Source organism: Pistacia vera, unplaced genomic scaffold, assembly GCF_008641045.1.
Source record: "Pistacia vera cultivar Batoury unplaced genomic scaffold, PisVer_v2 Contig622, whole genome shotgun sequence".
NCBI lineage: Eukaryota > Viridiplantae > Streptophyta > Magnoliopsida > Sapindales > Anacardiaceae > Pistacia > Pistacia vera.
Genome location: NW_022196471.1, coordinates 56263 through 83872, shown reverse-complemented (window position 1 = coordinate 83872; position 27610 = coordinate 56263). Strand labels below are relative to the sequence as shown.

At 35.0% G+C, this 27610-nt stretch overlaps 2 protein-coding genes and 1 pseudogene across 4 annotated transcripts; 1 reads left to right on the top strand and 2 right to left on the bottom strand.

Annotated features, from left to right (window-relative positions):
* The first annotated feature begins 1838 nt into the window (after positions 1-1838).
* LOC116110986 lies at positions 1839-7569 on the top strand. 3 transcript variants are annotated; one of them, XM_031397197.1, is made up of 5 exons: positions 1839-2009; positions 2645-4477; positions 5351-5464; positions 6292-6441; positions 7142-7569. In XM_031397197.1, exons 2-5 carry the CDS (start codon positions 2651-2653, stop codon positions 7286-7288), a joined length of 2238 nt encoding a protein of 745 aa, XP_031253057.1. In that variant the 5' UTR covers positions 1839-2009; positions 2645-2650; the 3' UTR covers positions 7289-7569. The 3 variants fall into 3 exon arrangements, with proteins under 3 accessions (XP_031253057.1, XP_031253055.1, XP_031253056.1); XM_031397195.1 differs by having other exon boundaries at positions 2642-4477; XM_031397196.1 differs by having other exon boundaries at positions 2637-4477.
* Positions 7570-10272: 2703 nt separating this feature from the next.
* On the bottom strand, positions 10273-13213 carry LOC116110992 (cytochrome P450 CYP749A22-like). The gene is made up of 6 exons (XM_031397199.1): positions 13041-13213; positions 12430-12728; positions 12105-12331; positions 11585-11817; positions 11026-11404; positions 10273-10919 (listed from the first exon to the last, which is right to left on the bottom strand). The coding sequence occupies exons 2-6, from the start codon at positions 12701-12703 to the stop codon at positions 10491-10493; spliced, it is 1542 nt and encodes a 513-aa protein (XP_031253059.1). The 5' UTR covers positions 12704-12728; positions 13041-13213; the 3' UTR covers positions 10273-10490.
* A 2208-nt stretch (positions 13214-15421) lies between these two features.
* On the bottom strand, positions 15422-27610 carry LOC116110980 (annotated as a pseudogene).

Sequence of the window (27610 nt, the reverse complement as noted above, 5' to 3'; positions counted from 1 at the left end):
TCACTACTCATACTCAAACCTCTATTAGGCATTTCATCAAACAACTCAAGTGCATAACAAGACTCTACTATAACAATAATTCTATGTCTTTTTCTAACCATCCAAAATAGGAGAAAACTCCCTCACATAGCCATAAATCCTGCCATAGAATAACGCTGCCAAAAAGGATTTCTCAATATCCTTCAATTCCATCTCAAACTACATTCCCAACCCACATCTCACTTCTCATAATTGAAGTGTATGAACAACCACAAAGCAATAATTATCTCCATTTAAATCTTAATAACATAGCATATCACATGTATATACATACACACATAATTGCTATTAACTCTCTATTCAAGAAAGTTCTCAAATCTCTACTTGGGTTGGGGTTTACTTACCTTGTGATGGAGAGATCTCACTAGCTCTTCCTTTCTCTTGGTTTGCTTGATTTTTCTCTACCCTTTAAACAATTAAACAATTCAACCAAAAGACCTCAATATTCAAATATACATAAAATCTCACAAAACTTCACATCCAAAGCAAGAATCCTTACCTTAGGATGCCTTAGATTGATTTTCTACCCCAAATCACTCCAAAAGCCCTCTAAAAATCCTTGAACAAATGAAAGAGAAATTGAGAGGAAGTAAGAAAGGAGAGTGGCGGTGGAGAAGAAGAATGAAGGGTTTGCAATGACTTAATTCCTTTTAATACAATTTATGCACAAGCATTCCCATTTTGCCCTTACTCTTCTTTGGGAAATCCATCTATATCCTTTGATTCATTATAAACACATCCCCATATTAACATATTCTCCAAGCAAATTCCTTACATTTTACTCCACACTTTTTCTACTAATTAGGGGTAGAATGGTCAAATTGCCCTTAGGGAAGAAAATATCTAAAACTTAACAAACATTTTGGTCGGCCCGTCGCTGCGGCGAAGAACCTTCTGCCGCCGCGGTGAAACTGTCCAGCAGCTTCCACGTGGGCTTCAACACCTCTCCGCCGCGGCAAAGATTCTTCTTCGCCCCGGCGAAGCCTAGAACACTAAACTTCTTCTATTTTCAACCAATTTCAAGGCAAGTATTAAACATACCACTCAATCAAAGGCCAACCAAACAATAATACTAATAAACATATTCAATTAAGAGCAAAAGAAGAAACATTGGCTACGTACCTCAAGTGGGTCGTTACACACAACTAGCCAGATCTAGCTGGTCGTGCATTGTTCTGGCCACGATGGCTAGTGGTGGCCGACGACATGCAATGGTTGCTGGCAGGTAGTGGTGATCTTGGGTGGATTAATTTTCAAATTGGAAGGAGTGAAAGGTAATTGTTTTTATTGAATGGAGTTAGACAAATGTTTTGAGTTGAATAGAATAGGATAATATAAAACAAGTCCACCCAGTTTTCATTTTGAGACAAAAAAATCTTATTTAAGTTGGATTAATTTTCTGAATGAATTAATCCAATAAATAAATAAAATATATTTTGTTTTTTAATCAAAATAGGATAACAAAATAATGATTCAAAATAGTGTAACAAATAGGGGCATACATTCTTCAAGCTATTTAGTTGCAAATACTTTTAATTTTATGAAGCTAATCAACAAATTTTCATAAAAATTGTAAAAATGAGTAAAGTAAAAGACCCGGAGATTTGAATGGAAATTAAACCATATGACCGACTGACTGCATTGACTTGATTAAATAATAGCAGGTTAATCACATAATTTCCACGCTCATTTAAAAAGTCACCGTAAGTTGCCTGTGAGGACCAACTATTCACAGACCAATTACAACCGACGATTCCACATCTGATTGGTCTGTTCAAGCTGAAAGTTCGTCACTCTCACGCATCGTATCCATCTCCCAAATTGCGTATCGCCCATAAACGGCCTACAATTATAATCGGTGTCACCAATTTAATTTTTGGCACCTAAATTGAAAATTTCCCCTCTTCAATTTTCAAAACCCTAGCGTTCAATATATAAAACTACTCCAGTTTCTGTCTTGCGTGAAAAAGGTCAGTTCATTTTATTTATATTTTCTTTCTTTAGTTCTTGGTGATGATTTTTTTTTTTTTTTTTTTGTTTTTAAATTGGGCGTTTGTGGGATATTGATCCGTGATTGGGATTAGGGGTTTTTTGTGTTCTAATTCTTGGAAAGTGGTTGTTATGTTTCTGATTATTGTGAGAAGAAGTTGATTGAGGCTTTCGATCCTATTAGCGGCTAATTGTTATTCATAACCAAACTTTTGGGATTTTTTATTTCTGTTTGTTTTTGTTTAATTACGAACTAGAAACGGAAAACCCACGTTACAGAATTCACGTATCTGAAGATATATATGCTGCCGAATGGTATTATGAACTAAGAAAGCTTTTATATAGCTGAGTCTTTGTGCTTGCATGTAGATAAAGTTTAGGAATTTAGCCAGATGTGGGGCATAGTTTGGGCGTTAAATGGAAATGATGGTTTATATTCTTCCTACTTTTTAGAAGCAACTTCAACTAATAATCTGGATTTGTTGGATTAACATTTTATATTAATTGTTGGATTTGGATTGTCTAATATGATTTTGGGTTGTTGAGTCTGAGAACTCTCTCTATATCTCTCTCCTTCTCTCTAAATCAGTTATATTTTTGTTATTAAGTACAGCAGAAGTAAATGAAAGGGGAAGGAGTTATGGGAGACCATTCTCAACGTAGAACGTGGCCTGGGAAGCGGACTCTTAATGGCTGTCAGCTGAAACGGAATCTTGATAATGTTGTTTACATTGATGTCGATAGTGAAAGTCTAGATAATGTTATTATCATTGATGTTCCTGAGTCTTTGCAACAAAAAATACGGGGATCTAGGTTAGGGAAAGGTAAAAAAATCCAGTTTGGGGGCATAATTAACATTGATGATGATGAAAGCAATGGTGTGGAGTATCCTGGGGTTGGTGTAGAAGGTGGTGCTGATTTGGACAGTGATACCTCTTCTAGCCAAAGTTTTCCTGCCCCTGCCTTTGTGCATAAATCTGTAAACTTAGGCGATGATGAATGCCAGGTTGTCCATGAAAAAAATTCTGCATTCAGATTTTCTAAGTGCAAGCAGTCCTACTCTGGGAAGTATCACTGTAGAAATCGTTATGGTTTAAGTCCAGAGAGCGAGAGTGGCTCGTCGGATAGTGATTGTTCTGATTGTGAGCTGATGGAAGGTTCTTTTGGAAAGCTTCATAAAGAGTGGGAAAAAGCTTCTCTGAAGAGAAAATCTAATTTTTGTCGAGGTAAATCTGGTTTAGAGGATCAAGCTAGCCCCTCTTGTGTGAATGATGATATTCATCTAAATATGGATGCGGAAGGAGAGAAAAGGGCTGAACAAGACTCTGAATCTGCCTTTCGCTGTAAATCAAGCACAAACAATTATAAGAAGCGGAATTCTGCCTTCGTTCCAACGGATGATGGAGAATTGGGCTCTTCTTCTCTAAATTCTGGAATGAGATGTTCTTTTGTGGAGTCTGATCAGAAATGTGGCCAGGAAAGTTTTCCGTGGTTCAAACCTGGTTTAATGGAGAGAGTGCACTCTGCTCGAAAGAAGGCTGATTTTCAGTGCAGAGGAGAAAAGTTAACTAAAGATCCTTCTTCTAGCTCATCTCGATGTCAAAGTTATAAGCATGCGGACAGTTGTGGTAGTAGATTTCATGATAAAGAACAAAATTCTCATGGTCCTTTCTGGTCCAACCAAGAACAGGGTGATAAACAATGTCATAAGACAGGAATCTGTTTTATGGGTAGGCAAAAAAAATTTATGGGAGAACGGTTTATGCCACAAGGGGTTAACTGGTTTTTTAACCATAGGAAAACTAATTTGGAGGATGAAGAGGCTTATTTATTCAAGGGTCAACGATCTGGTACAACACATGCCCATAATGAGAGAGTTGTACCAAGTGAGAAATATGAAGAGTTTTCTCAGACATCTAGTTGCTGTGTGTCTCATCAAAAGGCTCATAATGCTGGAACTGGATTCATGGAAAAAGAGAAACCTGTTTCTAAGGAGCCCTTGGTGTCAAGTTCTCGACCATCTTATGAAGCAGGAGCTGAATGTGGTGTAGCTCCTGCTGATCATAATGTTGGGGATGCCTTTGATGAATCTTTCTTATGTAAGACTTCCTCAACAAGGATGCCGGAAGTTTGTAAGGAGAAGGTTGGCCAAGCAGATACAGAGAAACCAGACTCCAAGAGGATTTCTGTGTGTAACACAGAGTGTGCTGAAACACAAAGTGAGCAGTGGAATCAATGTTCGGAAGAACTCAAGGAGCAAGTTATTGGTTCAACAGCTGATAGTCAACTAGGTAATGGAAGGGATCCAGTTTATGCTCAAAGTGATGTTGTCATACCTAATTTGCAAAATGATATAATTAGTGACCGTGAAAAACTCAAGGAGACTGATGAGTACAAGCGAGCAATGGAAGAAGAATGGGCAGCCAGGCAGCGGCAGTTACAAATTCAGGTTTGGAACATGTATTAAGTTTTTTATTATAGTTACACAATGTGGACTCAAGCTCTCCCTTGCAATAGTTCTTGCAATGATGGATTTTATAATTCTATTGCATTTAGAACTCTGACTATAAGCTTTATCTTTATGAGCTGTAAATTTTTTATTGTGGTTTGTTTCTATGCTCTAGTTTTATTGAAAAAGAATTTGGATACTTTTAGTTTTACAAAATTGACAGCCTTCTTAGTAGCATACACTCATCATCAAATTTCATCACATTTCAGTGCATTTTGTAATCCAAGCTCAAAATTTCATTCGTATATGATGGCTACAACAATGTGCTAATTGAGTTTCTGCTTTTCTCTTTCATGATAAGTATTGTTCTTATTTTCCTATGTTTCTTTTAAGGATTTCCACATCAGCTGTCTGATTTTTGAATTAAGTTTGAGAGCATGATTACCACTGCAGTAAGCAGTAACTGTCTTTTGTTAATATATGCTCTCGTATGGATGTAATCAAATTTTTGGCTGTGTGAAATGCTTCAGATACTGTTATGGATGAGGGCTATGATGGTAGTAATTCACTTTCATAGATGTGTTAGGAGTTGGTGATCATAACTATTTAGTCAGGAAGTTTCCAACATGCAAAACTTTCAATTGAAGAGCTTGAAATTATATTTGATATATCTGTGGCAGTAGTTGCTATGCTCTTTATGCCTTCTGGCTTATGCTGACTAAGTTATATTGTTGCATGCTATATTAATATTGTTCAGCATTCTGCTTGTGCACTTCAAAGAAACTAAAATAAGCTAATTTTTTAGATGAATGATGTTGAGATGATCTTAGCTGATTGATCATATCATTTGAAATAATTCTTGCTCTTTTTCAGGGAGAAGAGGCCCAAAGGTTGCGTAAGAAAAGAAGAGCAGAAAGTATTCGTTTATTAGACATGGAGAGAAGGCAAAAACAACGGCTGGAAGAAATTAGGGAGACGCAAAAGAAGGTTTGTCTTAATAATTTCAGTCTCTTTTGAAATTATATTCTTTTGTGGTTATTTGATCAATCATGTTCATCTCTTTATTCTGAGGGACATTGGCCAAAATAGCCACATTTTAAGGCAAATTTTGGAAAATAGCCCATTCCATAATTTTTTGTAATCTGGCCATACTAATTCACCACACTATATTACTATTACCTTTCTTTTCAACACCACCATTTTTACCACTCTTATCAAAGTAAGAAAACCTTACAGTGAGGAGACCTAAGATATTGAGGGAGAATGCAAGAGATTTAGACAATAAAAATCATATTGCATTTCATGATTTTTAAGAATCAAATTGCATTAAAATCCCAATATTTCAAGAAAAATCTGACAAATATGAAAATTTACTTTGATTTTTGTTGCGTTTAACATGGTGTTTCAGTGATGTCGAGCGCCATCGAGTGACTATCAAGCACATATGACAATTATTGAGCATGACATATCTAGCATATTTGAGCTCTAAATTCGAAAAATTTGTTGACGTTTTTCATGCTTGAAATGGCTTTTGAGCACCATTTAGTGTTGTCCAGTGACCATAGAGTGTGTTCTAGCACTGTTGAGCCAATATATACCTGAGTTGTCTTAAGTGAAAAATAAGTGGTCCTTTTGTCCTATCAAATTGAAGGTGGCTAGGTTATGAGAAAAAAAGGGAATGATTATATTTCAATCATTTTCTAAGGGTGTGGTTATTTTGGGTAATTTATCTTATTTTTATTATCAATATACTCTTTTGTTTCTGACCAAGAAACAAAAAAATCATGTCTTCTGTTAAATGATGCCTAATTCAGGATGAGGAGAATATGAACATGAAAGAGCAACTCCGTGTTGAAGTGAGAAAGGAGCTTCATAAATTGGAAACAACATGCATTGATATGGCATCATTACTTCGTGCCTTGGGAATCAATGTAGGAAGCAGTTTTCATCCCTTGTCAAATGAGGTAAGTGAAATTCTTATCCATGTTATTATATGGTTTGTGTCTTAAATCTTTATTAATAGTGCAATTTGTGTAAAGTCCTAGTGACAAGATTTAGGATTTGTTTGATAGCTGTTTTGAGTGGTAGTTTTATTAATAGAGCTTTTGTAAGATTTTTTTTGCATGTTTGATAGTCAATTTTATAACTGCTGTTTCAAGTGTTTTTGCATTTTAAAATTTTCATTACAATTTGATAAATGACCGAGTCTCTAAGAGAAACACAGAATTGAGTTCCTTGTAATAGATGTAAATGACTTCACAGAAATGTAAAAAGTAGATATTGGTGTTCAGCAAACAATTTAAAGAATTGAATTCAGAAAAAGTTTCTTGTTTTCTAAAAGTTATTTTTGACCTTTCAGAAACCTCATCAAATTGAATCTTAATCTCAACTTAGCAACCTTTGAATTTTATTTGTTGGTACAACATGTTGTGTTTCTTTCATATACCGTTGAAATGAAGTGATACCATTTGTTTTGAGTTGTTTATGGCCTATGATTAACTGCTTTAACTTGTTTTGAAGTCTTGTGATTAGAATTATGTGGGTTTGGCTTATTTATTGGCCATGCAGCCATGGGCAAGTGGCCATAAACAACTCACCAATTTGAGTCTGTCATCCTCTTGTCTTTATTAATATTTTGATGATGAAGATTAATGGCCTTTTCAGGTGCATGCGGCTTATAAACGAGCTTTGTTAAGATTTCATCCTGACCGAGCATCAAAGACTGACATTCGACAGCAAGTTGAAGCTGAGGAAAAATTTAAGCTTATTTCTCGCATGAAGGAGAAATTTTTATTAACTTTATGTCATTAAATGCTAACAAAAGGTTTTTTAAATATACGCACAATTCTTTTTGTTGGTAATGATTTCCATTGAGAAGGTTAGTTCCTCAGATTTTCCCATAAGATATCAGTTAGGATTCTTTAGTTGGTTCTCACTTGGTGAGCAAAATTGTATTTGTAAAGCTGTTGTTATTTTCTCTACTTAGGCCAGAAAAATCGTTGTTCAAAACATTGTTTGTATCTTTTCCTCATGGGTTGTGCTAAGAAAAGAGGTTGTATAGATTAGCCTTTTGTTTTGGTATGTATGAACTGCAGCTTCATGTGAGTATTTACTTAAGAGGCAGGTTAAATAGGAGGCTCGGACCAGTCTTATTTATTTTTTTATTTACTTTTTTGTAAAAAATTTTTAAGCCTTATATTTAGTGTTATTTTCATATTAAATAGGAGGTTTTGGATAATTTATAAGGGTTATATGTAATTGGGGAGAGGGTTTGGGCCTGGGCCTTGGAAGAGAGACCGGTCTGGGCTCAATCTCTCTTCTATTGGGCCTGGTCTGATCCTAGGATCGAGTTTTTGGCCCGGGTTTAGTTCTCACCTCTATTAATTTGTTAGATGAGAGGGAAGTATTAAGACTTGTGACATGGTCATTAAGTTATAATAATTGCATTTATTACTAAAACAATCATGTGGATGTGGGTAATCATAGCCGCTGTCATGTATACAAGGCAAAGGATCATAAATAACTGGTCAAACTTTGTGCAGAAGTCTATGATATTTAAAAGTCGGAAGGGATGACAAAATGCTTCATATGTTTGGGTACTCTTGGGAACCGCTCTATTGGGGTGGGGGTAGAGGAGTTAATTTGAGGAATGGGGAGTATATTAATTCTCCATGTTGAAATGGATGTGGGACGGATACAGTACACCCCCCACCCCAAACCCACTTCATTTCCCATTATAAAATTTATGTAAAATATTTTTAATCAGGGAAATAATTTATCATTATTTTTTTATTTCACATTTTATAGGAATGAAGTCTTAAAGTTCTTGATGAAGAGAAATCAAGAAGATGCTAGAAAATAAATGATGCTATGGGCATACTAAAAATTATTTTATAATTTAGTTTTTTTTCTTAATTGTTTTGGTTATGCTTTGTTTAAACTTTTAAATTTTTAATATAGCTACAATATGTTATGATTATTTTTATTTAGAACATTTATATAGCCTAGTTAGTAAATTCGTGAATAAAACACAAACTATACGCCCAGCCGTATAATTCACATATTATACGTGAATATTCTCGTATCTGAATTTTTGTCGAATTTTTGTAAACGTATTTTTTATTATTTGCTGTATCATACTTGTACCTTTTTTTTTTTCTGTACGAGTATATTTGAAATTCTATATTGATTTTAACTAGGTGGTCCATAAAAAGTGCCAAAATCAGGATTGATATTGCCGTATTTTTCAAAACGTATTATTGACAATGTGTCGTATTAAACCCATACTATATTTTTCTCGTATTTAAATTTTATGGCCGAATTTTTACAAACGTATTTTTTACTATTTGGCGTATCATACCCGTAATCTTTTTTTGCTGTACCTGTATTTACTAACTAGGTTATATAGTAATAGTTTACTTAATTATAATGCTGTTTATTTTAAATGTGATTATTTATATGGTTTTTATATAAATAAATTGGGGAACGGAGTGGGTTTGAGAAAAAAACATTTTCCATGTGGGGATTCCCCATCCCCTGCCCAAGAACGGAGAACCACCCTATTGGGATACCTAAATATTAATGTCAATGTTTAATTAAACACTTCTATATAGCTTAATCATTTTGCTAATAACTTGAAACTCACGGATAGTGTTACAGACTTAGCTGATAAAATGACCAAACACAAACACAGGCAATATAATGAGGGAGAACCATCTGGGGATCACCAGTATCACTTAATAAACGAAGATCTCTGAGGACCTCTCTCGACCCCTTTATGGTGTCTTATAATTACACCTCCCGACGCATCTCTAAAATCTAAGTTGGTTTTCACTTTTCCCACACATCATTTATTATTCTTGGCTTCTATTTTTAGGTATAGAAATTTAATTAAAAGTTTACCACGTCACTTGTAGAAGTTATATTTATTTCTTGTACTAATTAACCTTTTAAAAAGCTTTGTCAAAGAAGTCAAACCCCACAAGAAAATTTTCTGGAAGAAATCAGTCCCAAAANTAACTAGGTTATATAGTAATAGTTTACTTAATTATAATGCTGTTTATTTTAAATGTGATTATTTATATGGTTTTTATATAAATAAATTGGGGAACGGAGTGGGTTTGAGAAAAAAACATTTTCCATGTGGGGATTCCCCATCCCTGCCCAAGAACGGAGACCACACCCTATTGGGATACCTAAATATTAATGTCAATGTTTAATTAAACACTTCTATATAGCTTAATCATTTTGCTAATAACTTGAAACTCACGGACAGTGTTACAGACTTAGCTGATGAAATGACCAAACACAAACACAGGCAATATAATGAGGGAGAACCATCTGGGGATCACCAGTATCACTTAATAAACGAAGATCTCTGAGGACCTCTCTCGACCCCTTTATGGTGTCTTATAATTAAACCTCCCGACGCATCTCTCAAATCTAAGTTGGTTTTCACTTTTCCCACACATCATTTATTATTCTTGGCTTCTATTTTTAGGTATAGAAATTTAATTAAAAGTTTACCACTTCACTTGTAGAAGTTATATTTATTTCTTGTACTAATTAACCTTTTAAAAAGCTTTGTCAAAGAAGTCAAACCCCACAAGAAAATTTTCTGGAAGAAATCAGTCCCAAAAAGACATATCTAAGGTGGTGGGTTTTTTTTTTTTTTTAAATCATTTCTTTGTTTCTATTTATAAGTGTGTGTGTATATATATATATATATATAATTAAAGAGCCCTGTTATAGAAGTCATATTTGTGTGTCTGTTCTAATTGCATTTCTGGTAATGGTTGAGCAAATTGCCTAAAAAAGACATAGTCCCAGAAGACTTTAAAACAGGAATACTCTTCAACAAAGGATACAAATCTGTTCGGTAATTGTTGAGATGAATCCAAATATTACACACTCCAGAATGACTTTCTATTGAATCCTTTGCTAATTACCTGCGCCAATGTTTCCAAGTCTTGGTTATGAGCACCGAAAACAAAAGTTTATTTGAAATTCGATTTTACAATGAGTGAAGCACGACTGGAAGTCCATGTTGAGGGCGAATTGAGATAACCTGAACTGGTGAGTGAACATAAGTTGGTGACAATGTGAACCTGTATCGTTGCAGAATCATTGAGAGTGCAACCTTTGTTTCTATCATAGAAAAGTTCAAGCCCACACAAATCCGAGGTCCCAAGCCAAAAGGACAAAAAGCTGCCATGTTGTTATTGGTAGCTTTAGCTACCCCTTCTGCAAATCTCTCTGGTTTGAAAAGGTGGACATCTTCTCCCCATATTTGAGGATCATGGTGAAGTGCTAGAACTGAAATCGAGATATCCATATTAGCTGGTACAGTAACACTTCCCAATTTTACTTGGGATTTGGTCTCCCTCAAAACGGCAACAGCCGGAGAATATAGTCTCAAAGATTCATTGATTATCATACTCATCTACAAGGAAAAAGACAGACAATTTAGATACGAAACGGAACACCAGTGAATGTGATTTATTCCACCCAAAATATGTAAAATTTGTTCAAAGTCATTGATTACTTACAGTCTTTAATCTTGAGAGGCTATCTGGACTTGGATTTTGTTTGCCAAATAATTTGAGAACTTCCTCCCTAGCTTTGTCTTGCCAATCGGCGTTAGTGGCAAGAAGAAAAACAGTCCAGGAGAGTAAGCTTGCGGTTGTTTCATGTCCAGCAACGTAAAATGTCTTACACTCATCTATCATATCATCTATGGATATTCTCTGAGTCTGATCCTCATGGTGATAAGCCTTCATTAATAATCCGAGAAGATCACTGCCATACCTGTCTAGTTCTCCCGTGCTCACATTATTTTCTCTCTTCATTATCATCTTAATAAGGGAGTCTTTTATATCTTTCTGGAGTCTGTCTGCTTCAATATCATCACGAGTCTTCAGAAGTTTACTACAACAATAAAACATGGCACCTTATGAAAGTAGAAATTATAAAGGGCTAGGCTCAATTTTGTGAAAAACAAAATTAAGGAACAGTTTAATTAAATCTCATGTCTTCGGATGTTAATTTGCTTGCTTTTTATAGTGGTTTCTTTGTACTAATAGAGGACTCAGAAAGATAAAAACTTACTTAAGTACAGGAATCCTAACTTTGAATGCGTTTCTGGTTAGGATGAAAGCCATCTTTGTTAACATATCAAATATCTTCTCCCCTTCCGTGTAACTGCTCCCAAATGCTGTTCTGGAGATTACTTCTGATGTTAAAATCTTGAATTCTTTGAATACGTCAATCTCCTTGCCATCATAATGTCTCCATCTCTCCAGCATCATTTCCACACTGGCAATTATTGCTGGGGTCATATTCTGAAAGAGGAAACATTAGATGTTGGGTAATCAGTCGATTGATGTTAGTGGCTTAATGCAAGAGGTATTATTAGCTTACACATAATACATGTCGCTCCCTTATTGGCTATTAATTTATTATGTTTGACTTAATTCAAAGGGATAAAGTTAAGTGTACAACTTTAGTAAGTTTCAAAACTAAGTGATATTTTTGTGCATCTTTTAAGAGATATTACCTCTTATTACATTACTATGCATTAATACAATTGAGTAGAGCATCTACCATTCACAAGAATACAAGCATTTACCTTTAAGTTCTCCGCATGGAAAGCATGGTTAGCAATTTTCCTTTGCCTAAACCATTTTTCACCTCGAGCTGATGCAAGCCCATCCCCTAAAAGCTTTTTCGCAAAATATGTTAAATCTCTTTTGCGATATATTCCATCTTCTTTGTCATTCAGTATCTGTTTGATCAGATCAGGCTCCGTGACTACTAATTGAGGTTTAGGACCATACCAGAAAAGGAAGTTCTTACCTACACATGTACAGGTTCATGGATGAAATAATAAATAAAACTAGTAATTTAAATTGTTAAAAGCTTTTTCCTCAATAAGTTATTGAGATTGGTGTTACCATAAAGCTTGGTCCAAGAGTGAACATGAGGTTCAATTCTCGGTAATATGTGATTTGATAATTCCATGGGCGTGGCCATGATTTCGTTCCTCATGCGAATGATCTCTTTAGTGTTTCCATAAATGAATTTGTACGAAGGACCTTTGATACCTTGAGGCATCATCTTAGATTGTATGCAAATCGGAGTCCACCAGAACTTGTGAATGAACTTGATGAGAACTGACAGAAGTAGCAAACACACACAACTTGAAAGGTAGATTATCATGGCTTCCATCACCACCTGAACCTTGTGCTGTATCCTGTAGAATCAGTCAACAATTTTTAGTTTCTGGGTCTTCAAGTTCAAGTAGATGATCCTGTTTGTGTTAATTTGTAACAACCTTTGTGCTTATATACGAAGTTTATCCAACAATCACTAGATAAATCTAATAAATACCTTCTAAGATCTTATTTGAATGAATTTAATGGACACAAGTAATACACAAACAAATATCAATCAAACATAAACAGCCAGGAAATCAACTTTACGTGATTCATCAGAAGTTTTTGCAATCAAGAAGACACCAATTTCTCATAATAAATGTAAAGAATAACAATCATATAATTATTACCTTCCTCCGTTAGCTTTCTGATCTTCTCTCAGTCCTCTTATATTAGGATTTTATGCTCGTCTCATACACTTGTTTTGTTTTTCTTCTTGTCACAAAACTATCCCCTAATCCCAAGTCAAAACACTTTTTGACTCTAGTTACAAAATTATAGTAAGAATCCCAAGCAGAACAATACAAAACTATCCCTTGTGAATGGGCTTTGAATTTTTCAGCCATTATTATTGAAACAATTGCCAACATTGATCCCAGTCACAGTCACAGTGGGTCCTGATCTTTCTCACTCATTTTAGCTGTTGCGAACTTGAGCCACAAACCACCCCCCGCTTACATCCAAAGGAGAAATGACAAAAAATACAGTCAACGAATGAATTATCTGTGACGTTTGGCAACTTTTTCAGCCCACCTATCTTGACAAGGATGAGCGCAGGCCGGCCAGGTCAGGGCTGGAGACCCCATTCTCCGTCCCGATATCCACTCCTGGTAACGTGCCGAATGCTCCAAATTAATAACACTCCTAACCTAACTACTGAATTGTATATAAGGTAAGCAAGGGTCGATCCCATAGGGAATGATTCGATTAATTTCTGTATTCTACAACAATGAAAACAACAGAAAAATAAAATAAAACTCTAAATAGTAAACATGACAACAGTAATGAAAGGGGGTTGTAGTCAAGACAAACTAAATAAAACAAAGAAATATCTAATGGTAGAAAATATCAGGTTAAAAGCAACCAGTTCTCGGTTCAAGATCCACCTAAATATGCATTGGATATGAACTAACCGTAGCACTATTCTATCTTGTTATTATGGAACTACTAACCCTAGGAAACAACAAGCTCTGTTAACCGAATTTTCCCTTAATTGTCACTACTGAAATAGGCTCTCCAAGTAGATCCCAACCCTTGAACAACCTAGAATAAGCTTACACCCCCCACCCCAAACCCACTTCATTTCCCATTATAATTTTATGTAATATTTAATCAGGGAAATATTTTATCATTATTTTTTTATTTCACATTTTATAGGAATGAAGTCTTAAAGTTCTTGATGAAGAGAAATCAAGAAGATGCTAGAAAATAAATGATGCTATGGGCATAGTAAAAATTATTTTATAATTTAGTTTTTTTTCTTAATTGTTTTGGTTATGCTTTGTTTAAACTTTTAAATTTTTAATATACTACAATATGTTATGATTATTTTATTAGAACATTTATATAGCCTAGTTAGTAATTCGTGAATAAACACAAATATTTGGCCAGCCGTATAATTCACATATTATATGTGAATTTTTGTATCCGAATTTTTGTCGAATTTTTGCAGACGTATTGTTCATCATTTCCGTATCAACCTGTACCTTTTTTTTTTCTGTACCAGTATATTTGAAATGTTATATTGATTTTAACCAGGTGGTCAATGAAAAGTGTTAAAATCAGGATGATATTGCTGTATTTTTTAAAACGTATATTGACAATATGTCGTATTAACCCCGTACTATTTTTTTCTCGTATTTGAATTTTATGGCCGAATTTTATATAACGTATTTTTTACTATTTGCCATAAATCCCGTAATCTTTTTTTGCCGTATCCGTAGTTTAACTAGGTTTATGGTAATAGTTTACTTAATTATAATGCTGTTTTTTAAATGTGATTATTTATATGGTTTTATATAATAAATTGGGGAACGGAGTGGTTTGAGAAAAAACATTTTCATGTGGGGATTCCCCATCCCTGCCCAAGACGGAGACCACACCCTATTGGGATACCTAAATATTATGTCAATGTTTAATTAAACACTTCTATATAGCTTAATCATTTTGCTAATAACTTGAACTCACGGACAGTGTTACAGACTTAGCTGATGAAATGACCAAACACAAACACAGGCAATATAATGAGGGAGAACCATCTGGGGATCACCAGTATCACCTTAATAACGAAGATCTCTGAGGACCTCTCTCGACCCCTTTATGTTGTCTTATAATTAAACCTCCCGAGCATCTCTCAATCTAAGTTGGTTTTCACTTTTCCCACACATCATTTATTTTCTTGGCTTCTATTTTTGTATATAAAATTTAATTAAAGTTTACCACATCACTTGTAGAAGTTATTTTATTTCTTGTACTAATTAACCTTTTAAAAAGCTTTGTCAAAGAAGTCAAACCCCACAAGAAAATTTTCTGGAAGAAATCAGTCCCAAAAAGACATATCTAAGGTGGTGGGTTTTTTTTTTTTTTTAAATCATTTCTTTGTTCTATTTATAGTGGTGTGTATAATATATATATAATAATTAAAGAGCCCTGTTATAGAAGTCATATTGTGTGTCTGTTCTATTGCATTTCTGGTAATGGTTGAGCAAATTGCCTAAAAAGACGTCCCAGAAGATTATAAAACAGGAATACTCTTCAACATAGGATACAAATCTGTTCGGTAATTGTTAGGGGTGAATCCAAATATTACACACTCCAAATGACTTTCTATTGAATCCTTTGCTAATTACCTGCGCCAATGTTCCCAAGTCTCGGTTATGAGCACCGAAAACAAAAGTTTATTTGAAATTCGATTTTACAATGAGTGAAGCACGACTGGAAGTCCATGTTGAGGGCGAATTGAGATAACCTGAACTGGCGAGTGAACATAAGTTGGTGACAATTGAACCTGTATCGTTGCAGAATCATTGGAGCAACCTTTGTTTCTATCATAGAAAGTTCAAGCCCACACAATCAGGTCCCAAGCCAAAGACAAAAAGCTGCCATGTTGTTATTGGTAGCTTTAGCTACCCCTTCTGCAATCCTCTGGTTTGAAAAGGTGGACATCTTCTCCCCATATTTGAGGATCATGGTGAAGTGCTAGAACTGAAATCGAGATATCCATATTAGCTGGTACAGTAACACTTCCCATTTTACTTGGGATTTGGTCTCCCTCAAACGGCAACAGCCGGAGAATATAGTCTCAAAGATTCATTGATTATCATACTCATCTACAAGGAAAAGACAGACATTTAGATACGACGGAACACCAGTGAATGTGATTATTCCACCCAAAATATGTAAAATTTGTTCAAAGTCATTGATTACTTACAGTCTTTTCTTGGGCTATCTGGACTTGGATTTTGTTTGCCAAAATTTGAGAACTTCCTCCCTAGCTTTGTCTTGCCAATCGGCGTTAGTGGCAGAAGAAAAAACAGTCCAGGAGAGTAAGCTTGCGGTTGTTTCATGTCCAGCAACGTAAATGTCTTACACTCATCTATCATACATCTAGGGATATTCTCTGATGTCTGATCCTCATGGTGATAAGCCTTCATTAATATCCGAAAGATCACTGCATACCTGTCTAGTTCTCCCGTCTCACATTATTTCTCTCTTCATTATCATCTAATAAGGGAGTCTTTTATATCTTTCTGGAGTCTGTCTGCTTCAATATCATCACGAGTCTTCAGAAGTTTACTACAACAATAAACATGGCACCTTATGAAGAGAAATTATAAAGGGCTAGGCTCAATTTTATATAATTGCTGTTTCAAGTGTTTTCGCATTTTAAAATTATCATTACAAATTGATAAATGACTGAGTCTCTAAGAGAAACACAGAATTTGAGTTCCTTGTAATAGATGTAAATGACTTCACAGAATTGTAAAAAGTAGATATTGGTGTTCAGCAAACAATTTAAAGAATTGAATTCAGAAAAAGTTTCTTGTTTTCTAAAAGTTATTTTTGACCTTTCAGAAACCTCATCAAATTGAATCTTAATCTCAACTTAGCAACCTTTGAATTTTATTTGTTGGTACGACATGTGTTGTTTCTTTCATATACTGTTAAAATGAAGTGATACCATTTGTTTTGAGTTGTTTATGGCCTATGATTAACTGCTTTAACTTGTTTTGAAGTCTTGTGATTAGAATTATGTGGGTTTGGCTTATTTATTGGCCATGCAGCCATGGGCAAGTGGCCATAAACAACTCACCAATTTGAGTCTGTCATCCTCTTGTCTTTATTAATATTTTGATGATGAAGATTAATGGCCTTTTCAGGTGCATGCGGCTTATAAACGAGCTTTGTTAAGATTTCATCCTGACCGAGCATCAAAGACTGACATTCGACAGCAAGTTGAAGCTGAGGAAAAATTTAAGCTTATTTCTCGCATGAAGGAGAAATTTTTATTAACTTTATGTCATTAAATGCTAACAAAAGGTTTTTTAAATATACGCACAATTCTTTTTGTTGGTAATGATTTCCATTGAGAAGGTTAGTTCCTCAGATTTTCCCATAAGATATCAGTTAGGATTCTTTAGTTGGTTCTCACTTGGTGAGCAAAATTGTATTTGTAAAGCTGTTGTTATTTTCTCTACTTGGGCCAGAAAAATCGTTGTTCAAAACATTGTTTGTATCTTTTCCTCATGGGTTGTGCTAAGAAAAGAGGTTGTATAGATTAGCCTTTTGTTTTGGTATGTATGAACTGCAGCTTCGTGTTAGTATTTACTTAAGAGGCAGCTTAAGGAAAGTTGCATAGATTGGCTTTTAGCTCACCTTTGTGGTTATTATTATATTACAAAGCTTAACTTCTATCAACTTCTATAATTCGTGATTATGTTGTCATTTTTTTTTTTTTTTAATCACTGGGGTGGTCTGGGCCAGTTTGCATGCATTTAACTAATCTCTTGTGGCTTTGGAATTGTCGGTCAGGTAAAAACTTTAGTGATCACCTCTATTTGTGCCTGGGGAGATTCGAATTCAAGAGTTTATGAAATTTTTTTTTGCTCTTTAGCCAAGTACTCCTAAGGATAAAAAGGTCATCTTCACTTGTGAACCTCAAAATAAAAGCATTACATAAAAACCACCGTAGACGTAGTGTTTTTGATTGGTATGTCACCCCAAGTGTACATTACTACAATTCTCAAATTATGTTCTATTTTACGAGGCATGAAGCAAGACTTGAAGTCCATGTTGTGGTTGAACTGTTATAAACTGAGCTGGTGAATGGACATTAGTTAAGAGATAGTAAATCTGTATCGTCGCAGAATCATTGAGAGAGTAACCTGTTTCTATTGTTGCAAAGTTCAAGCCTACACAAGTCCGAGGTCCCAAACCAAAAGTAAAAAATGCCGCCGTGTTGTTGCTGGTAGCTTTAGCCAGCCCTTCTGCATATCTTTCAGGTTTGAAAAGGTAGGCAGCTTTACCCCATGTCTGAGGCTCAAGTGAGTGACAGATCGAGATACAGAATAGGCTTTGACTTAATTTGTAGAGGTGGGCAAGGCCTGGGCCCAGCTGGTCCTAGGCTTGGGCCCTCAAAGGCTGCTCCCAAATTGCTTCCAAATTGGGAACGGTCCTTGAGGGACCGAGCCCAATTTTTGAAGGATTGGTCTTGGGCCCATAAGATTTCTTAAGGCTCGGACCAGTCCTATTTGTTTTTTTATTTTTTGCTTTTTTTGTAAAAAAATTTTAAGCCTTATATTTAGTGTTATTTTCATATTAAATAGGAGGTTTTGGATAATTTATAAGGGTTAAATGTAATTGGGGAGAGTGTTTGGGCCTGGGCCTTGGAGGAGTGACTGGTTTGGGCCCAATCCCTTCTCTATTGGGCCTGGTCTGATCCTAGTATCGAGTTTTTGGCTCAGGCTTAATTCTCACTTCTATTAATTTGTTAGATGGGATGGAAGTATTAAGACTTGTGACATGGTCATTAAGTTATAATAATTGCGTTTATTACTAAAATAATCATGTGGATGTGGGTAATTATAGCCGCTGTCATGTATACAAGGCAAAGGATCATAAATAACTGGTCAAACTTTGTGCAGAACTCTATGATATTTAAAAGTCGGAAGGGATGACAAAATGCTTCATGTGTTTGGGTACTCTTGGGAACCGCTCTATTGGGGTGGGGGTAGAGGAGTTAATTTGAGGAATGGGGAGTATATTAATTCTCCATGTTGAAATGGATGTGGGACGGATACAGTCACCCCCCACCCCAAACCCACTTCATTTCCCATTATAAAATTTATGTAAAATATTTTTAATCAGGGAAATAATTATCATTATTTTTTTATTTCACTTTATAGGAATGAAGTCTTAAAGTTCTTGATGAAGAGAAATCAAGAAGATGCTAGAAAATAAATGATGCTATGGGCATAGTAAAAATTATTTTATAATTTAGTTTTTTTTCTTAATTGTTTGGTTATGCTTTGTTAAAATTTTAAATTTTTAATATAGCTACAATATGTTATGATTATTTTATTTAGAACATTTATAGCCTAGTTAGTAAATTCGTGAATAAAACACAAATTATATGGCCAGCCGTATAATTCACATATTATATGTGATATTCTTGTATCCGAATTTTGTCGAATTTTGCAGACGTATGTTCATCATTTGCCGTATCATACCTGTACCTTTTTTTTTCTGTACCAGTATTTGAAATGTTATATTGATTTTAACCAGGTGGTCAATGAAAAGTGTTAAAATCAGGATTGATATTGCTGTATTTTTTAAAACGTATTATTGAAATATGTCGTATTAACCCGTACTATATTTTTCTCGTATTTGAATTTTATGGCCGAATTTTTATAAACGTATTTTTTACTATTGCCATAAAATTCCCGTAATCTTTTTTTGCCGTATCCGTAGTTACTAACTAGGTTATATGGTAAGTTTACTTAATTATAATGCGTTTATTTAAATGTGATTATTTATATGGTTTTATATAAAAAATTGGGGAACGGAGTGGGTTTGAGAAAAAAACATTTTCCATGTGGGGATCCCACCTGCCAAGAACGGAGACCACACCTATTGGGATACCTAAATTTAATGTCAATGTTTAATTAACACTCTATATAGCTTAACATTTTGCTAATAACTTGAAACTCACGGACAGTGTTACAGACTTAGCTGATGAATGACCAAACACAAACACAGGCAATATAATGAGGGAGAACCATTGGGGATCACCAGTATCACTTAATAAACGAAGATCTCTGAGGACCTCTCTCGACCCCTTTATGGTGTCTATAATTAAACTCCCGACGCATCTCTCAAATCTAAGTTGGTTTTCACTTTTCCCACACATCATTTATTATTCTTGGTTCTATTTTTAGGTATAAAAATTTAATTAAAAGTTTACCACATCACTTGTAGAAGTTATATTATTTCTTGTACTAATTAACCTTTTAAAAAGCTTTGTCAAAGAAGTCAAACCCCACAAGAAAATTTCTTGGAAGAAATCAGTCCAAAAAGACATATCTAAGGTGGTGGGTTTTTTTTTTTTTTAAATCATTTCTTTGTTTCTATTATTAATGTGTGTGTAATATATATATAATATATATTAAAGAGCCTGTTATAGAAGTCATATTTGTGTGTCTGTTCTAATTGCATTTCGGTAATGGTTGAGCAAATTGCCAAAAAAGACAGTCCCAGAAGATTATAAAACAGGATACTCTTCAACATAGGATACAAATCTGTTCGGTAATTGTTAGGGGTGAATCCAAATATTACACACTCCAGAATGACTTCTATGAATCCTTTGCTAATTACCTGCGCCAATGTTCCCAAGTCTCGGTATGAGCACCGAAAACAAAAGTTTATTTGAAATTCGATTTACAATGAGTGAAGCCCGACTGGAAGTCCATGTTGAGGGCGAATTGAGATAACTGAACTGGCGAGTGAACATAAGTTGGTGACAATGTGAACCTGTATCGTGCAGAAACATGAGAGTGCAACTTTGTTTCTATCATAGAAAGTTCAAGCCCACACAAATCCGAGGTCCCAAGCCAAAAGGACAAAAGACTGCCATGTTGTTATTGGTAGCTTTAGCTACCCTTCTGCAAATCTCTCTGGTTTGAAAAGGTGGACATCTTCTCCCATATTTGAGGATCATGGTGAAGTGCTAGAACTGAAATCGAGATATCCATATTAGTGGTACAGTACACTTCCCAATTTTACTTGGGATTTGGTCTCCCTCAAAAGGCAACAGCCGGAGATATTAGTCTCAAAGATTCATTGTTATCATACTCATCTACAAGGAAAAGACAGACAATTTAGATACGAAACGGAACACCAGTGAATGTGATTTATTCCACCAAAATATGTAAAATTGTTCAAAGTCATGATTACTTACAGTCTTTAATCTTGAGAGGCATCTGGACTTGGATTTTGTTTGCCAAATAATTTGAGAACTTCCTCCCTAGCTTTGTCTTGCCAATCGGCGTTAGTGGCAAGAAGAAAAACAGTCCAGGAGAGTAAGCTTGCGGTTGTTCATGTCCAGCAACGTAAAATGTCTTACACCATCTATCATATCATATGGATTCTCTGAGTCTGATCCTCATGGTGATAAGCCTTCATTAATAATCCGAGAAGATCACTGCCATACCTGTCTAGTTCTCCCGTGCTCACATTATTTTCTCTCTTCATTATCATCTTAATAAGGGAGTCTTTTATATCTTTCTGGAGTCTGTCTGCTTCAATATCATCACGAGTCTTCAGAAGTTTACTACAACAATAAAACATGGCACCTTATGAAAGTAGAAATTATAAAGGGCTAGGCTCAATTTTGTGAAAAACAAATTAAGGAACAGTTAATTAAATCTCATGTCTTCGGATGTTAATTTCTTGCTTTTTATAGTGGTTTCTTTGTACTAATAGAGGACTCAGAAAGATAAAAACTTATTAGTACAGGAATCCAACTTTGAATGCGTTTTTGGTTAGGATGAAAGCCATCTTTGTTAACATATCAAATATCTTCTCCTTCCGTGTAACTGCTCCCAAATGCTGTTCTGGAGATTACTTCTGATGTTAAAATCTTGAATCTTTGAATACGTCAATCTCCTTGCCTATAAGTCTCCATCTCTCCAGCATCATTCACACTGGCAATTATTGTGGGGTCATATTCTGAAAGAGGAAACATTAGATGTTGGGTAACAGTCGATTGATGTTAGTGGCTTAATGCAAGAGGTATATTATTATTACACAATACATGTCGTCCCTTATTGGCTATTAATTTATTATGTTTGACTTAATTCAAAGGGTATAAGTAAGGTTACAACTTTAGTAAGTTTCAAAACTAAAGTGATATTTTTGTGTATCTTTTAAGAGATATTACCTTTTCATTACTATGCATAATACAATTGAGTGGAGCATCTGTCATTCACAAGAATACAAGCATTTACCTTTAAGTTTCTCCGCATGGAAAGCATGGTTGGCAATTTTCTTTGCCAAACCATTTTTCACTCGAGCTGATGCAAGCATCCATAAGCTTTTTCGCAAAATATGTTAAATCTCTTTTGCGATATATTCCATCTTCTTTGTCCTTCAGTATCTGTTTGATCAGATCAGGCTCCGTGACTACTAATTGAGGTTTAGGACCATACCAGAAAAGGAGTTCTTACCTACACATGTACAGGTTTCATGGATGAAATAAAAATAAAACGTAATTTAAATTGTTAAAGCTTTTTCCTCATAAGTTATTGAGATTGGTGTTACCATAAAGCTTGGTCCAAGAGTGAACATGAGGTTCAATTCTCGGTAATATGTGATTGATAATTCCATGGGCGTGGCCATGATTTCGTTCCTCATGCGATGATTTTAGTGTTTCCATAAATGAATTGTACGAAGGACTTTGATACCTTGAGGCACCATCTTAGATTGTATGCAAATCGGAGTCCACCAGAACTTGTGAATGAACTTGATGAAACTGACAGAAGTAGCAAACACACACAATTGAAAGGTAGATTATCATGGCTTCCATCACCACCTGAACCTTGTGCCGTATCCTGTAGAATCAGTCAACAATTTTTAGTTTCTGGGTCTTCAGTTCAAGTAGATGATCCGTTTGTGTTAATTTGTAACAACCTTTGTGCTTATACGAAGTTTTCCAACAATCACTGATAAATCTAATAAATACCTTCTAAGATCTTATTGAATGAATTAATGGCACAAGTATATACAAACAAATATCAATCAAACATAAACAGCCAGGAAATCAACTTACGTGATTATCAGAAGTTTTTGCAATCAAGAAGACACCAATTTCTCATAATAAATGTAAAGAATAACAATCATATAATTATTACCTTCCTCCTTTAGCTTCTGATCTTCTTGCAGTCCTCTTATATTAGGATTTTATGCTCGTCTCTACACTTGTTTGTTTTTCTTCTTGTCACAAAACTATCCCAATCCCAAGTCAAAACACTTTTTGACTCTAGTTACAAAATTATAGTAAGAATCCCAAGCAGAACAATACAAAACTATCCTTGTGAATGGGCTTTGAATTTATCAGCCATTATTAAACAATTACAACATTGATCCTAGTCACATCACAGTGGGTCCTGATCTTTCTCACTCATTTTAGCTGTCTCGAACTGAGCCATAAACCACCCCCCGCTTACATCCAAAGAGAAATGACAAAAATGCAGTGAACGAATGAATTATCTGTGACGTTTGGCAACTTTTTCAGCCCACTATCTTGAAAGGATGAGCGCAGGCCGGCCAGGTCAGGGCTGGAGACCCATTCTCCGTCCCGATATCCACTCCTGGTAACGTGCCGATGCTCCAAATTAATAACACTCCTAACCTAACTACTGAATGTATATAAGGTAAGCAAGGGTCGATCCATAGGGATGATTCGATAATTTCTGTATTCTACAACAATGAAAACAACAGAAAAATAAAATAAAACTCTAAATAGTAAACATGACAACAGTATGAAAGGGGGTTGTAGTCAAGACAAACTAAATAAAACAAGAAATATCTAATGGTAGAAAATATCAGGTTAAAAGCAACCAGTTTCGGTTCAAGATCCACTAAATATGCATTGGATATGAACTAACCGTAGCATATTCTATCTGTTATTATGGAACTACTAACCTAGGAAACAACAAGCTCTGTTAACCGAATTTTCCCTTAATTGTCACTACTGAAATAGGCTCTCCAAGTAGATCCCAACCCTTGAACAACCTAGAATAAGCTCTCTAAGTTTAATTCAATGGTAGCCTTAAGAATTAGGAAAATAGATAAATCAAGCAACAATCTCACAAGCTTGGATTATTTAACTTAGGTATGTTATTCAAGATGACAGATTGAAAACTGTCCATAATCATCATACATCATATGCTACTCCTTGAATAGAAAAAAGACAATTACGTATCACAATTCCTAATCTACACGGTAAAATTCTGATAAACAATTTAGCAGGCCAAAATTAAATCACTCAAACAAGAATAAAATAATTAAAACAGAATAATATAAACAATTCAATAAAAATAAGATTAAAAACAATGTTACTGAAGTCAGTTACACCAATGACATGAATTTAGGCTTCAAAATCCCCCTGAACTGACGAAGAAAGATCAGCCACAATCTTGACCTAGAAAGTAAAAAAAACTGAAAAACAGAAATCCACTGCTGTCTCCCCTATTAACCTCACACTCCTCAATAAATAACATGTGTTTCTCTTAATTTATCCCAAGAATCATGGAAAATCTTTCCTAGATGTTTCCTAAAAGATAGACTTCAGATTTGTCAAAATCTATCAGATATGGGAAACAAAATTCGTCTCCAGATTGCACCAGGATTCTTGCAATGTAAAAGATCTTTTCTGGGCTCAGTCACTTCATAAAAATTGTAGTCCCGGATGGTAGATGAATCTGGGCTTTTGAATCACCCACTTTCGATATCTGACGCTCCAGTTAGGCCCATTCGAAGATTCAATACTCAGCCAGGAATCCTTCTGCGAGGAGGATTCCAGGTCCGGTTTTGCAACAACTAATGAAAACCCAAACGAACTCGGATTCTCACCCATAATATCTTCCTGGAAAGCTTGATTCGTCAACTACTTTTATGAAGAACACTTTTGCAATCGAGAAATATAATTCTATGAAAAACCTGAAAACATAGCACTGGTCAGAAAACAAAAATCTGGAATTTCCTAATCTTTATCACTTATTTCCTAAAGTCTATCAAACTATGCCAAACTCACAAAATAAACTCTAATAAACTCAAATAACAAAAACATAACAAAAAAAACATAATATGGAAGGAATAAAAATATATAAATTACACTCTTATCAAATCCCCCCACACTTAGCTTTGCACGTCCTCGGGCAAACTAATTCACAACTAAAACAATCTACATTCAAGTCATATCAAGACACCATCATGATGCATAAGCAACAATATTTAATCCAGCATATTCATACCTAACTTAGGAAGCAACAATAAATAAAAATAAAGTTAAGGACATTCATCTCTCTTCATTATTTTCCACAATTACTCTCAATCACAATGCAAACAAGGAAACTAATCACAACCAATTCATGTAGTACTCCCCTCTCAACTTTTCCTCAATTGTTTCTCTTTAACTACAACTGGGTAGCAAGCTAGAAATTTTTTTTCTGTTCTTTTTTTTTTTCTGTTTGAAAAAAATGAGTGCATTTTATGCTCCATCTCATTTCATGGTTGTGTTTATGAGTGAGTTCGTTTTACGCTCCATCTTGACTCATCACATACCTTTTTTTTTTTTTTTTCTATTTGCTTAAACCCAAATTTAGGACTAGCTTAAGAGAAAAAATTGTTCTTTTTTTTTTTCTTTTAAGGGTTATTATACACTCCTCAGTCATGCTTTGTCACCAAGTTCACACAACTTCTCAGACATATGTTTCAAACTACAAAGATTCAATATGATTAACTCTTTTTTATGAAATATTGTAACATCTAAAAGGAATATGTTCAATAACAAAGTCAAGTTACTATTTCATGACCATAGCGTTCAAAGACATGACTAAAGCATAAACCTTCTTAAAACAAAAATTTTTTTTCTTTTTCTTTTAACATAAACTACCCAAAAAAAAAAAAAAAAAAGAATATAACACGCAGCCTAAACAAAATAGAAAGAACACACATCTAAGCCTAAAAATAAAAACAGAAAATAAAAACACACCTAAGCCTAACTTCTCCCCACACTTAAAACTTACATTGTCCCCAATGTAAGACCCAAATGCAGAGACAGTAAATAAAGCAAAAAAAATTTGGCAAAAAAAAAAAAAAAAAAAAAAAAACTAATTCAAAGGAAAAGAAAATCAAATCTGAATTCTTGGGTGCTTCCAAGCAGCGCCTTTGGTTAAAGTCGTTAGCCCAACTCTTGCATCGTCTTCACTACTCATGTATCGACTCTCCAATCCCACCTCCTCAATATTGCAAACTTGGAACCCTTCATAGTAAGGTTTAAGCCTATGTCCATTGACCTTAAACACCTTGTTTGTTGCAAACTTTGGATTTCTACTGCACCATGATGAAAAACATTAGTCACAATAAAAGGTCCACCCAACGAGAACGTAACTTACTCGGAAATAATTCAGCTGAATGAAAGAAGGACTTTCTGTCCAAAAAAATGCTTCCTTGAGATCATCTTGTCATGAAAGGCTTTAGTCTTGCTGTAGATGTGTGAACTCTCGTAGGCATCATTCCTCAATCCTCAAGTTCTGCAATTACAACTCCTATTAACGCCAGCTTCCTTCATCTCCATATTGCAATGCTTGTTGCCCAATAAGCCTTGTGCTCTAATTCTACTGGAAGATGACAGGGCTTACCGAACACTAATCTGTATGGGGACATGCCAATAGGTGTCTTATATGCTGTTCTGTATGCCCATAATGCATCATCTAATCTCAAAGACCAATCCTTCCTGTTTGGTTCACTGTCTTTTCCAAAATTGACTTGATTTCTCTATTTGACACCTCCGCTTGGCCATTGGTTGTGGGTGGTACAATGTGGAGACCTGTGTGTGACATGGTATTTCTTAAGAATGCCTCCATTGTCCTGTTGCAAAATGACAGCCCTTATCATGATTATGGCCCTTGGTATCCCAAACCAGACAAAAAATGTTAGTTTTAACAAAATCTGCAACAACCTTTGAAGTGTCAGTTCTGGTGGCTTTCGCCTCCACCCATTTGGAAACATAATCAACAGCTAATAGAATATAAACATTACCAAAGGAAACAGGAAATGGACCCATAAAATCAATGCCCCAAACATCAAAAATTTCAACAATAAATATAGGAGATTGTGGCATTTGATCTCTACGAGAAATGTTTCCAACTTTTTGGCAATCATCACATGACTTACAGAACATGTAGGCATCCTTGAACAATGATGGCCAATAAAAACCATATTCTAATACCTTACGAGCTGTCCTCTATGGCCCAAAATGTCCTCCACATGCACAGGTATGACAGAAAGTTAAAATAGGAATAAATTCATGTTTAGATACGCACATTTTTATCACTTGGTCAGCATAATGCTTCCACAGATATGGATCGTCCCAAGCATAATACTTAGCATCACTCTTGATCTTGTCCTTTTGAGCTCTAGTCAAATCATTTGGCAACATGTTAGTAACTAAAAAATTGACAATATCTGCATACCATGGTGACGCCATTTCAATGGAAAACAATTGCTCATCCGGAAATGTTTCTCGCAAAGGAAGCTCATCACTGTCACGAACCAAACGGCTAAGGTAATCTGCTACAACATTCTCTACTCCCTTTTTATCTTTAATCTGCAAATCAAATTCCTGGATAGAAGAATCCAT

Bases quoted from the DNA above. Each gene is read 5' to 3' on its own strand.
- LOC116110992 (XM_031397199.1), bottom strand. From the start codon at position 12,703: ATGGAAGCCATGATAATCTACCTTTCAAGTTGTGTGTGTTTGCTACTT. The intron at 12,332-12,429 runs GTAACACCAATC...GTACATGTGTAG, and splicing joins CTCTTGGACCAAGCTTTATG to GTAAGAACTTCCTTTTCTGG. The intron at 10,920-11,025 runs GTAAGTAATCAA...TTTTCCTTGTAG, and splicing joins GCCTCTCAAGATTAAAGACT to ATGAGTATGATAATCAATGA.
- LOC116110986 (XM_031397197.1), top strand. From the start codon at position 2,651: ATGAAAGGGGAAGGAGTTATGGGAGACCATTCTCAACGTAGAACGTGG. The intron at 4,478-5,350 runs GTTTGGAACATG...GCTCTTTTTCAG, and splicing joins AGCGGCAGTTACAAATTCAG to GGAGAAGAGGCCCAAAGGTT. The intron at 6,442-7,141 runs GTAAGTGAAATT...TGGCCTTTTCAG, and splicing joins TTCATCCCTTGTCAAATGAG to GTGCATGCGGCTTATAAACG.